Source organism: Microcaecilia unicolor, chromosome 4 (assembly GCF_901765095.1).
Source record: "Microcaecilia unicolor chromosome 4, aMicUni1.1, whole genome shotgun sequence".
NCBI classification, from domain to species: Eukaryota; Metazoa; Chordata; class Amphibia; order Gymnophiona; family Siphonopidae; genus Microcaecilia; species Microcaecilia unicolor.
The window spans coordinates 225487304-225500380 of NC_044034.1; the positions used below are offsets into that span (position 1 = coordinate 225487304).

The window sequence follows — 13077 nt, forward strand, 5'->3', positions numbered from 1 at the left end:
GTACCGAAGGCGGGACTTGTGCATGCCTAACATTTTGACGTCCTCGACCCATAATGGAAAAAAAAGGGTGTCCCTGACAAGCACTTAGACGACTTTACCTGGTCCTGTTTTTCTTACGACCAGGCCACAAAAAGGTGCCTGAACTGAGCAGATGACCACCGGAGGGAATCGGGGATGACCTCCCCTTACTCCCCCAGTGGTCACTAACCTCCTCCCAACCTCAAAAAACATCTTTAAAAATATTTTGTGCCAGCCTCTATGCCAGCCTCAAATGCCATACTCAGGTCTATGACAGCAGTATGCAGGTCCCTGGAGCAGTTTTAGTGGGTGCAGTGCACTTCAGGTAGGCGGACCCAGGCCCATCCCTCCCCCTACCTGTTACACTTGTGGTGGTAAATGTGAGCCCTCCAAAACCCACCAGAAACCCACTGTACCCACATCTAGGTGCCCCCTTTCACCCATAAGTGCTATGGTGGTGGTGTACAGTTGTGGGGAGTGGGTTTGGGGGGCTCAGCACACAAGGTAAGGGAGCTATGTTCCTGGCAGCAATTTATGAAGTCCATTGCAGTGCCCCCTAGGGTGTCCGGTTGGTGTCCTGGCATGTCAGGAGGACCAGTGCACTACAAATGCTGGCTCCTCCCACGACCAAAAGACTTGCATTTGGTCATTTCTGAGATGGGCGTCCTTGGTTTCCATTATCGCCGAAAATCAGAAACGACCAAGTCTAGGGACGACCATCTCTAAGGATGACCTAAATTTCAAGATTTGGACGTCCCCGACCGTATTATCGAAACGAAAGATGGACGCCCATCTTGTTGCGATAATACGGGTTTCCCTGCCAATCCATCAGGACATTTTGCGAAGACGTCCTCAGCAAAACTTGGGCGTCCCTTTCGATTATGCCCATCCACATATCTTCTCACTCTCTCTAAATTCATTCCCGCTGCACTTAGTGTTTCCAGAACTTGTTTTCTCTGAAGTGCACTATCCAGAGCTCACTGTGGCTTTTGCGTCCAAAACACTGCTAATATCCATGATGTTTTGACTGACTGGGTTTGTCTGATGAGATCTGAACCCAAATTCTGAGTCAGGAGTGTCCCCAGCAGAGACTCTCCCTTCTCAAGTCCCAGGGCCTTTAGAAAGAGAAAAGGTGAAGCAGGGGTATAATTAATAGGGCTTTCAAAGAGACTCATAGTATAATATAGTTTAGTATATTCTGGTCAAAAACTATGGATCTGAACGTCTGAAACACCCTATTTAATTGTGCATCACTATAAATCTACTCTAGGGGAGGGAATGAAGATGCTGGACCAGAGTGAACAGATACCAAGGGTGTCCCATCCCAAACGTGAAAAGTACCACCCTAATTAGTGAGATTGAAGGTTAGCAAGTGAAAGTTTTCTTGCAGTGTATTCGGTATATAAATTTGTCATGGTGGAGAAGAGACTGAATCCCAAGGAAGGGCTACTGGTTATTGACAAATAATGCTTCTATGTGCATGTAAAAATGGATTTATATATCATAAATGACATGACATATATTTTAAACTCTATTGTTTCAAGCACTTACCAACACTAAACCACATACACATCTATGGAACAATTCAACATCAGATTCTCCAAAACAATCTAAAACCATGTCTGATGTTATGACAAACTAAAATTAAATTTAAGTGTTGATGTCACCTAAGTAAGGCCAACATAAAATCCCTCAACTGCAAAACACTATGCACAAACTTGTGCAAAAACACACTCAGAACCTTATTGTATCATAACAGAACCAACTCCGAGGACTCAAAGAGCAACAACATCATGCATGAAAAGGAAGCACTGTAAATATTACACTGGGAGGAATCTAATGCACCGATACACCACACAATAAGAAAACAGAACAGGACTGCAACAAGATCTCTAAACACAGATAATATATTCTAGCAGAATAGCATACGCAAAACACAGACCGTCAACAACATGAAACAAGGGACCACAGATCAGTAATAGAGATATAAAGGTAAAAAAAAACCTCCCCAAAAACCCAGAACTGGAAACCTCATGAAGTCAGACTCTGCATACAGCAATACTATAAATACAGAAACAAATCCAAAAGATCAGAATACATATTTCCAAAAGCTAATATAACAAAACAGCAAAGATGACATAGAAAGAGTCGGAATAGACCAAGGATGAGGGCAAAAAACTTGTAGTGGACATTAATAAAGCACATTTTTTTCAAGTAGAAGTGTATTCAAAGCGCTGTTTTGTTATATTGACTACTTAGTGAAAATTTTGTTCTTGTTTTGTCTACATTTCCAAAAGCTAATATGTTCCAATTAATAAATTCTAAATAAAATACTTTTTCTACCTTTGTTGTCTGAGCATTTCATTTTTCTATTCGCTTTGGTCCCAGGATTCTTTTCTGCTTTTCTCAGGTTTTTTTTCTATCTTTGCAGGGTCTCCTGTCCATTTGACATTTCCTCTCTCTCCATGTCCACCATTCATCTTCCCTCTGTGTCCCTGTCCTGTACAGAATCTCCCCTCCATTTTCCTGTCCCTATCCCTTCCTCCATATTCTAATTCTGCCCTCTCAGTGTCCCTATCTTGTCCTATGTTCAGGATCCCTTCTGTGTGCCTACTTTGATGGGTCCTGCATTTCCCCCATGCCCCTATCCTTCTCCCTGTGATCAGCAATTTGCCCCTGTGTACCCCTATCTTCTCTCTGGCCAGCATTGCTCCTCTATCTCTGTGATCCTACTCTTTCTCCGGCATGCCCTATTCTGAGGCCAGTATCTCTTTCTCTCAATTCCCACCACCCCTTCATAGTCCACTATTTCTCCCTCACGTGTCCATTGTCTCTCTCCCCCTCTTTTTATAAAGCATCTTTTACCCTCTCCCAGTCCAGTTGTTTCTCTCTCTCTCCTCCCCCACTGGTCCACCTGACTCCCCTCTCTCTCTTGAGTTCAGCACCTCTTCCTGTCTGTCCCTCCCCATACTCTAGGGCCAGTAGCTGTCCCTCTCTTCCATTCCATCCAGCATATTTCTCTATCTCTCCCCCTCCCCCCCCACCCAGTTCATCCTCTTTTTTTTGTCCCTTCCCAACCATCAGAGCACCTGCATATTTTCCTCCTCCTGCCTGTCCTCCTTCCCCACCCAACCCAGGACCATCAGAACAGCACCCTAATCAGCTCTGGGTGGGCTCTCTCTCAAAACAGCCAGACAGCTCTCAAGTTCTGCTCCTTCCCTCCTCTGGGTTCCAGCCTTTACGTAGTCCCTGCCTTAGTCTTGCTCCTTTTCTTCTGCCCCCTTCCAGTCTCTCCCTCTTAGTCCCACTCCATTCCTCATCCCCCTGTTCCAGTCTCTCCCTGACCTTGGTCCCACTTTTCCCCTCCTCCTCCCCCACAGAAGCAGTCTGAATAGATACTTGCCTTGATGTCTTTCTGCTGCGGTCTGCACTCTAGCGATCATAGCAGGCCTGCACTGGGGACTCAACCTTCTTCCTGTGACATGTCCCGCCCTTGCGGAAGCAGAAAGTTGCATCAGAGGAGGCGGATGCGTCATAGGGGGAAGGCCGTCCCCAAGGCAGCCCTGCTATAATTACTAGAGTGGAGACTGCTGTCCGCGGCGCTAGTGTGCGAGTCGGAGTTGGGGGGAGGGGAAGCGGGAGTCCCAGGGCCGGTTGTCACCCACTGTAGAAACCCAAAGGTAGTGACAGTCCCCGCAGGCTGCAGTAGCTAATTCTTCTTTCCCATGCCAACTATGCTGCATGCACGGTGCTCCACTGCCCCAGCTACCTGTGGCAAGGCTTGTTGGGTCTGCTTGCGGCTAGTTTCGTATATCAGACACCTATGGAGAAGACAGAGATTATGATGGAGGGAAGAAACATGAAGGTGAGAAAAAGGTGAGAAGTGGCATGAGGGGGAGACACTAGAAGGAAGTGAGATGAGAGAAGTTAGAAAAACAGGCAATAGAGAGACAAATGCATGGAGTAAAGAAAATGTAAGAAATGAGAAGAAAACTGGAAAAGAGTTCATAACAAGAAAGACCATGAAGGAGAGGAAGCAAGAACAACAATAATCAGAGGCAGAAGATATAAGAAACTGTAGACACAAAGATTTGAACATTGTTTAAGTTTAGTAAAGATTTCTGTGCCAGGTCAAGGGTGGGGAACAGCTGGTATTTTGCCATTTTCCTCCAGCTCTATGGTCACCAGGATAAAAAAATTATTTTACTGAAAGAACATGGGGGAGCATGTTTTGGGGAGTTTTGGCAGTATGTGATTCCATGGTCTGCAAATGTTCTGTAATGTCAAGCCTCAAATTGAAAGAGAAATGGAGAGGAACATCATTTTCCTTTTCAGTAAAAGCAATCAATCATTCTGTCCGAGTGTGGGTGGTATGGATAGGCCAGGCTGGACTGGAAGGTATATGGCTATGGTATAGATGGGCTGTGAGTGGAAGGGGGGAAGGAGAAGAAACATGAGGAGGAGTAAATTGGCGAGGATAAGTTGAGGAGGAAGAAAGACTGCTGGAATGTTCAATGTGTCCTAGCTATTTTTAGCCAACTAGTCCTCCCAGTGTGTGCACTACCTGCTGTGATCTACATCTAAATATGGCCTGGCCAGTTGTGTCCATGACCCTGCCATACGTTGTGTTTTCCTTTGTACATACATGGTAATGAGTGCTGAATTGAGAACCCCCAATTATTTTGGAAAGCTGGCTCCTATGGACACCAAGAAAGAGCTTGGAAAGTGTGAACCCCAAGTCTCACCACTAGGAGTCACTACTGAAAAAGTGTTTGCAGGCTAGTTTTAGTTTTGGCTCACAGAGGTATAGTTGTCTTTTTTTGACTTCTTTACTTGAGAAAATTTCTTGTGAGAGTTTGCTATGGAGCTCATTTATCTTCCTAGCACACTTTCATGAAAATGGGTTACTGTCCTATGGTTAGTCCATCAAACCGAATCTCTGATGATATCAGTAACTGACCTGAAAAATACGCAGGAATGTTAGGGTTCAATGTCGCCTGCCAGGGGAGGCAGCTGCTCTGCATAGCGGGGACTGGTTCCTGCCCACAGGCCTGCACACAAGCGCTATAGATTGGCTGCAAAACTTCCGTTTCCAGAAAATCCATTGAATGGTAGTGACCATTGTCTACGGCCCCTTCCTCTGCTGTAATGCACTCTGTAGGAAAGATGCACTCTGTAGGAAAGAAGCAGATTTAAAAAAACAGTCCCTATACACTTGACTCCAGCATTTGGGGCAATTCTATAACTGGGTGCCTCTGCTATTACTACTCATTTCTATAGCGCTACTAGACGTATGCAGCGTGGTACACATTATATGCAGATACTTCTCTGTCCCTAGAGGACTCGCAATCTAAGTTTTTTTGTACCTGGGGCAATGGAGGCAGGGGCGTAGCCAGACCTTACAGTGGGAGGGGGCCAGAACCTGAGGTGGGGGGGCACATTTTGGCTTGCCGCCCCCACCACCTCACCACTCCCCCCGAAGCCCTGCCGCTCTCCACCCACTGCCACAGCAAATACTTTGGCTGGTGGGGGTCCCCAACCCCCGCCAGCTGAAGCGTTGTCCAGCGCTGGTCTCCAGTGCTGCCGCATTGCCTGCCCTGCTCTCTCTTCTCCTCATGTCCTGCACGCTCCTTTTAGTGAAATTGAGCATGCTCAGTTTCACTAAAAGGAGCGTGCCGGATGTGAGGGGAAGAGAGAGCAGGACAGGCAACCTGGCGGCGCCGGAGACCGGTGCTGGACAACACTTCATTTGGCTGAGGTTGGGGATCCCACCCGCAAAACCAGGGGCCCAGGCTCCCGTGGCCCCACATAGTTATGACACAGAATGGAGGGTTAAGTGACTTGTCCAAAGTCACAAGGAGCTGGTTGCCTTCCACATGTAGTTGGCGACTACATGTGGAAGGCATGTACATAACTTCTAGTATTCTGTAAGTTATGCACATAAGTGGAAGCACCTGCCATGTTCCACCCACGTTTACACCCCCTTGCAAATATGTGCCATGTAATTTAAGCTGGCGTATGCAAATTAGCACTGAGGCACCTTGCTTGCACTTAAGCAGTTATGTGTACATGTGTGTGTAAGTGCTATTATTCTAAACATTTACCACACAACATGCATGTAAATTTGAGGGCCTAGGTTACAGAACTGCCCTTTTGGTGTTGAATTCAGTCAGGGGCATAGCTAGGTGGAGCCACGGGGGCATGGGCCCCCACAGATTACACCCTGGCCCCCTCTACTTTTGACCCCCCCAGCCGCCGCCCCCCCCCCCCCCACGCCCCTGCCGCCAGGTACCTTTGCTGGTGGGGGTCCCCACCCCGCCAGCCGAAGTCTGCTTCAGCGCCGGTTGACTCCGGCGCCTTCGCTGATGATCTGTTTCTGACTCCTGACATCCTGCGTGCATGTCCTGCACGGGGCTACATACAGGACGTGCACGCAGGACATCAGGAGTTAGAAACAGATCATCAGCGAAGGCGCCGGAGTCGACTGGCGCTGAAGAAGACTTCGGCTGGAGGGGGTTGGGGACCTCCGCCAGCAAAGATACCTGGTGGGTTGGGGAGGCAGGCTAAACTGTGCCCCCCCCCCACCTCAGGCTCTGGACCCCCCTCCTGCCGAGGTCTGGCTACTCCCCTGAATTCAGTCCTGCCATCTAAATCAGCTCTTAATTTCCTGATAGCAATATTTTTATATGTAAGAACAGAACACCAAGTACAGCCAATGTAGATCTGGAGTCCCTGGTTTGGCTGGTGGGGGTCCTCAACCCCCGCCAGCTGAAGCCTTTCTCCAGCACTGTTCTCTGCACATTGCCTGCCCTGCTTCCTCTCACATCACGTGCATTCATGTGACATGAGAGGAAGCAGTGCAGGCAATGTACTGGAGAAACCTTGGCTAGCAGGGGTCCTCAACCTCCGCCAGCTAAAGTGTATGTGGAGTTGCAGCGGGGCAGGGGTTGTGGCAGGGAGGCAGGCCAAAATGTGCCCCTCCCCATACACTTTGGGCACCAGACCTCCCAAACATTGAGGTCTGGCTATGCCCCTGACACAGACCTCCTCATTTTATAAGCTTGGATGAACAACTGTGCGACTACTGTGCAAAACTGCTCAAGGAAATTATAGAATAGCACCTAACATAAATGTAGTTTATTTGCTAATCTGTTACTCTCAGCCACTTCATCATGCCACTTCAATACTGCTGAAATTCAAACTCTGTATTTTAATCTAAACTGTAAGCCACATTGAACTTGAGCTTGTTTTTTGGATAATGTGGGATATAAATGTCTGATCTTCAAGGCCCTTAAAGGAAATGGCCCTGAGTACCTGAAGAACAGGATGATCCTCTACACACCTCCAAGGACACTAAGGTCCTCTCAAGAACCATCATTAACCATGCATTGTCCAAAAAGACATTACACAATGTGATATCTGAAAGCGAGCCTTCTCCGGAGTAGCTCTCATACTCTGGAATGCACTCTATGAAAGGCTCCGCTTAACACAAGACTATCTCTACATCAGAAACAGGTGAAAGCTTGGCTCTTCAACCAGGCCTTTAACAGAAGAACTTGTTAGTCTCACTCACACACACAAGGAGTGACACGGGCTGCATATATTGTAGCAGGACATGTTTATCCACTCCTACTGTAGCCGAGATAATATGTAACCATCTCTCTTGAAATTAGTCACCTTATTTTCTAACTCTTCTTACTCTTACCTATCTGTATGTTCCATCTTTGCTTATACCCTACCTGTACCTGTGTACTGGCTTGGTCACTGTTTGGAAAGACTGATACTGGGCTAGATAGACCATTGGTCTGATTCAGAATGGCTACTCTTATGTTCTTATGTCTATTAAAATGTTCTATTACATATTGTGTTGACATTGTAAGTAGTATACTATGCCATATTTTGTATTGTTATTTGAATATTTTTACTGCTGTAATTGTAATGCTTATGTTTGATTTATTCTTACTGTACACCATCTTGTGTGAATTCCTTCAAAAAGACGGTAAATAAATCCTAATAAAAAATAAAATAAGTAAATTACATTCCTGGAGGACGTAATGGGGTAGTTCGGCAAACTGAAGAGTAGCAAATCTCCTGGACTGGATGGTATTCATCCTAGAGTACTGATAGAACTGAAAAATGAGCTTGCGGAGCTACTGCTAGTGATATGCAACTTATCCTTAAAATCGAGCGTGGTACCGGAAGATTGGAGGGTAGCCAATGTAACGCCCATTTTTAAAAAAGGCTCCGGGGGAGATCCGGGAAATTATAGACCGGTGAGTCTGACGTCGGTGCCGGGGAAAATGGTAGAGGCTATTATTAAAAACAAAATTACAGAGCACATCCGAGGACATGGATTACTGAGACCGAGTCAGCACAGCTTTTGTGTGGGGAAATCTTGCCTGACCAATTTACTTCAATTCTTTGAAGGAGTAAACAAACATGTGGACAAAGGGGAGCCGGTTGATATTGTGTATCTGGATTTTAAAAAGGCGTTTGACAAGGTACCTCATGAAAGGCTACAGAGGAAATTGGAGGGTCATGGGATAGGAGGAAATCTCCTATTGTGGATTAAAAACTGGTTGAAGGATAGGAGACAGAGAGTGGGGTTAAATGGGCAGTATTCACAATGGAGAAGGGTAGTTAGTGGGGTTCCTCAGGGGTCTGTGCTAGGACCGCTGCTTTTTAATATATTTATAAATGATTTAGAGATGGGAGTAACTAGCGAGGTAATTAAATTTGCTGATGACACAAAGTTATTCAAAGTCGTTAACTCGCGACAGGATTGTGAAAAATTACCTTACGAGACTGGGAGACTGGGCGGCTAAATGGCAGATGACGTTTAATGTGAGCAAGTGCAAGGTGATGCATGTGGGAAAAAAGAACCCGAATTATAGCTACATCATGCAAGGTTCCACGTTAGGAGTTACGGACCAAGAAAGGGATCTGGGTGTCGTCGTCGATAACACACTGAAACCTTCTGCTCAGTGTGCTGCTGCGGCTAGGAAAGCGAATAGAATGTTGGGTATTATTAGGAAAGGTATGGAAAACAGGTGTGAGGATGTTATAATGCCGTTGTATCGCTCCATGGTGCGACCGCACCTTGAGTATTGTGTTCAATTCTGGTCGCCGCATCTCAAGAAAGACATAGTAGAATTGGAAAAGGTGCAGCGAAGGGCGACTAAAATGATAGCGGGGATGGGACGACTTCCCTATGAAGAAAGACTAAGGAGGCTAGGGCTTTTCAGCTTGGAGAAGAGACGGCTGAGGGGAGACATGATAGAGGTATATAAAATAATGAGTGGAGTGGAACAGGTGGATGTGAAGCGTCTGTTCACGCTTTCCAAAATACTAGGACTAGGGGGCATGCGATGAAACTACAGTGTAGTAAATTTAAAACAAAATCGGAGAAAATTTTTCTTCACCCAACGTGTAATTAAACTCTGGAATTCATTGCCGGAAAATGTGGTGAAGGCGGTTAGCTTAGCAGAGTTTTAAATGGGGTTGGACGGTTTCCTAAAGGACAAGTCCATAAACCTCTACTAAACAGACTTGGAAAAATCCAAAATCCCAGGAATAACATGTATAGAATGTTTGTACATTTGGGAAGCTTGCCAGGTGCCCTTGGCCTGGATTGGCCGCTGTCGTGGACAAGATGCTGGGCTCGATGGACCCTTGGTCTTTTCCCAGTATGGCATTACTTATGTACTTATAATGACCCTTAAGTGGCATTAATTGTAGTTATACACATAACTGCACATAGGCATTGTTCTAGAAACTTAGTCGGCTCCAGCACACCACTGTCTCACCTCCCCAAGAATCTATAAGAACCCACTTATCTACAGAACGATTAAATAAATGACTTATTTACAGCGTTATTGAAAACATCTCTACAAAAATTTGAATAGTAAATGAGAAGATGACTGTTACAAGCACTTTGGGGCTCTTTTGCACTAATGCATGCTTACCATAGCTTAAAATGGCGAACCGCAATGAAACATCCTGCGATACTTTGGAAATGTGTGTACGCTACTGGCACTCTAGAAAATAAGGGGCGTGTCTGTGCTAATCAGTCAGCGTAGCTATATTACTGCATGCTAACTGATTAACACAGGGTTAACACATGAGCCCTTACAGTCTACAAAATGCGTTCATTTTTGTTAATAGTCATGCGCTATACATGCCTATGTTTTGAACAAGTTCTACATTCAGCAAGTCTTTCCCAAAACACTGTCACAGTTTTTCACTCAGACCTAAATGCCTGTTTTCTGTTGTGGACACCCTATATAACATTATCCTCCATGTGTTTTATGATTAGGATACTTCAGTTTTCCTCTAGAGAAGTCATATTTGCAAAATTAACAGCATATGGAATGTGTACAATACTCAGCATAGAGAGCAGTGTGTGGCACCTGGTGCATACTCATGAGGTAATAACCATCATGCCTCTCACTCTGTCCCCTCAGAAGTATTTCTCCACATGCCAAGAAAGTATTCAGCAAGCAAAGACCTTCCTGTTCCTCACTGGAATTCCTTCAGAAAATACAAATAAAACACGTTTACCTGGCAAGTGATTTTCCAGGCTCATACCCTGCATTTTCTCTTCAAGGGGTCCCTGTAATGAACACAAAGATGTCAGTGCTACCTGAAGAAGAATACAGAGCTATCCAGCCAAACCAGGGGCCCAGATCGAATTGGGGGGGGGGGGGGGTGCAGGCCCCCGTGGTCCCTCATAGCTACGCCACTACTCTGATACATAGACTGCCTTGAAGATCCTGGTATCACCATATATACTTTGAATAGATTAGTGGTTAGAGCAGTAGACTGTGAATCAGGGACACCAGGGTTCAAATCCTTGTGGCCTTGGGTAAGTCACCATTGCTACAAGTACAAACTTAGCTTATAAGCCATCTGGGGACAGGAAAATGCCTACTATACCTGTATGTAACTTGCCTTAAACCACCACCGGAAAGATAAGAGCTAAATGCTAAAAGAAAATACAAAACCTCCACACTAAATCTAGGAACCATCACTGTAATAAAGTACTGATCTAACACCCATTCTGATAATTCTTTAGTACATAATGATTTATTGTTCTTGTACACATTGACCACTATAAACAGCACAGTTATCATTTTCATTTCAATAAAGATTACTAACAGAAACCAACCATAAGGTACAGTTCTTCTGTAAGTAATAATCGTTTACATCTATTCTCCATAATTTGTTTTCCTTTGTATATCACTGATCATCCAGGGTGGAAGTTAGACCCACTGAACACATCACGTGTGTGCTTATGGTACACATGGAAAAGAGCATCACACCATACTCATACAATGAGCTGGCAAGTGCAAAACCTATGGGACATCAGGATTCAAAACCTTAATGTAGCAGGAAAAATATCTTATACTGTCTCAGTTTCAATCTCTCATACAACAAGAATGGGGAGAGTGTAGCAGGGGCGTAGCCACGGGTGAGCCTGGGCCCACCCACTTTGGACTCAGGCCCACCCAGCAACGGTGCACCTCACAGACGCCAATAATAAAAGAATTGTCTCCCCAGCCCAAACCGCGACTTCTCCCTGCTTGTTGTGCTGCTCACTTCAGCTTAGAGGTTTTGCTCCCTCCCTCCATGCTCGTTCCCTTATCATCTTTGTCTGTAGCAGAGCTGCGCGGTGCTGGGGGCGGCTGTCTGTATGCTGCTGTGCTTGCTGCCGGCCCCGCCTCTTCAAAAAAGATTGTCAGGGAAGGTGAAGCCGGCCGGAAGGAGGAACAGGAAGCAGTCGCGGCAGCATGCTTATGGACCCGGTGGTGCCTTGCGGCTTTGCTATAGCGTTAGACGGCGGCGCTGCCCAGCAGCCCAACGGAGATGGAAGGAAAGGGAAGGGAAAGAAGGCCTGCAGCGTGCCGGTGGGAGAGAACAAAACCTGCATCGGGTGGCTGGGGGGGGGGGGAAATGTGCAGCATGTTGGCGGGTGGCTGGGGGGAGGGAGAGAAAAATCTGCAGCATGCTGGGGCAGTAGGGAGGGAGGAATCAAAACCTGCAGCGGGTGGCTGGGGGGAGGAAGAGAAAAATCTGCAGAATGCCAGCGGTGGCTGGGGAGAGGGAAAAAAAACCTGCAGCATGCTGGCAGGTGGCTTGGAGGGGTCGAGGAGAGAGAGGAAGGAAGGATGGAGAGATGCTGTGTGGTGGTGGTGGTGGGGGGTAGAGAGAGATGTTAGACCAGGGGGCTCAAGGCAGGGAGATAGTGGACAATGAGAGAGAGGGAGAAGAAAAGTTGGACATGTAGGTGGAGGAGAGGAGAGGAAAGGAGAGATGCATAAGCAGGGGAGGGGAGAAAGAGGGAAGATGGATCGAAGGAGAGAAGATGGACAATGGATGGTAGGGAAGGGAAAAATGCTGGATAATGGGGGAGGGGAGAGAGATGCGATAGGAAGATGCTGGTGGTGGGAGGTAGAAGGAATAGGGAGATAGGCTACGAGGGTATGAAGGGGTATAAAGAGGGAACAGATGCTGGCTGGCAGGGTGGAGGGAGGGAGACACTGGGAATGATGGAAAGCATGTGAGAAAGGCCCAGGGACTGAAGACGGCAAGGAAATGAATGAGAGGATAGTGATTACAGGGGGGTAGAAATATGGTAATGGCGCGTAGATTGAAAATGGAAGGTATTTGGAAGGCTGGGAAGGAGAGATGGGGAATGGGAGAGCTAGATGGAGATGGAAATGTGATAGATATCTGAAAAGTAAAAAGAAGGAAAAGATTTAGAGAATTAAATTTGAATGTACAGAGGCATAAAAGAAAAAAAAAAAAGAAAGAAAGAGCTAAAATGGAAAGATCAATATTTCAGAGGCAGGTGTAGTGAGGAAATGAAACGAGAGGAGAGAAAAGACAAATGGACAGCTGCTTGAAGCAGAAGACAGACAGGAAAGCGGGAAAGAGAAATTGGAACCAGCATGAAGGAAAAATAAAATGTCCAGACAACAAAGGTAGAAAAATCATTTTATTTTGAATGTTTTAAATGGAATATGTTAGCTTTGGGAAATGTGCATAGTGGATGTCTTT

The 13077-nt window shown here is 46.1% G+C and overlaps 1 protein-coding gene across 3 annotated transcripts in view; it reads right to left on the reverse strand.

Moving 5' to 3' along the window:
- The window catches only part of IRF7 (interferon regulatory factor 7), a 118503-nt gene that overhangs the window by 32629 nt on the left and 72797 nt on the right, over positions 1 to 13077 (reverse strand). For all 3 annotated transcript variants that reach the window (XM_030201290.1, XM_030201289.1, XM_030201291.1), the window contains exons 6-7: positions 10579 to 10630; positions 4979 to 5191 (exon numbers count right to left, since the gene is read on the reverse strand). In XM_030201290.1, coding sequence (XP_030057150.1) covers positions 4979 to 5191; positions 10579 to 10630 — 265 coding nt within the window. The remainder of the gene's footprint in view (positions 1 to 4978; positions 5192 to 10578; positions 10631 to 13077) is intronic.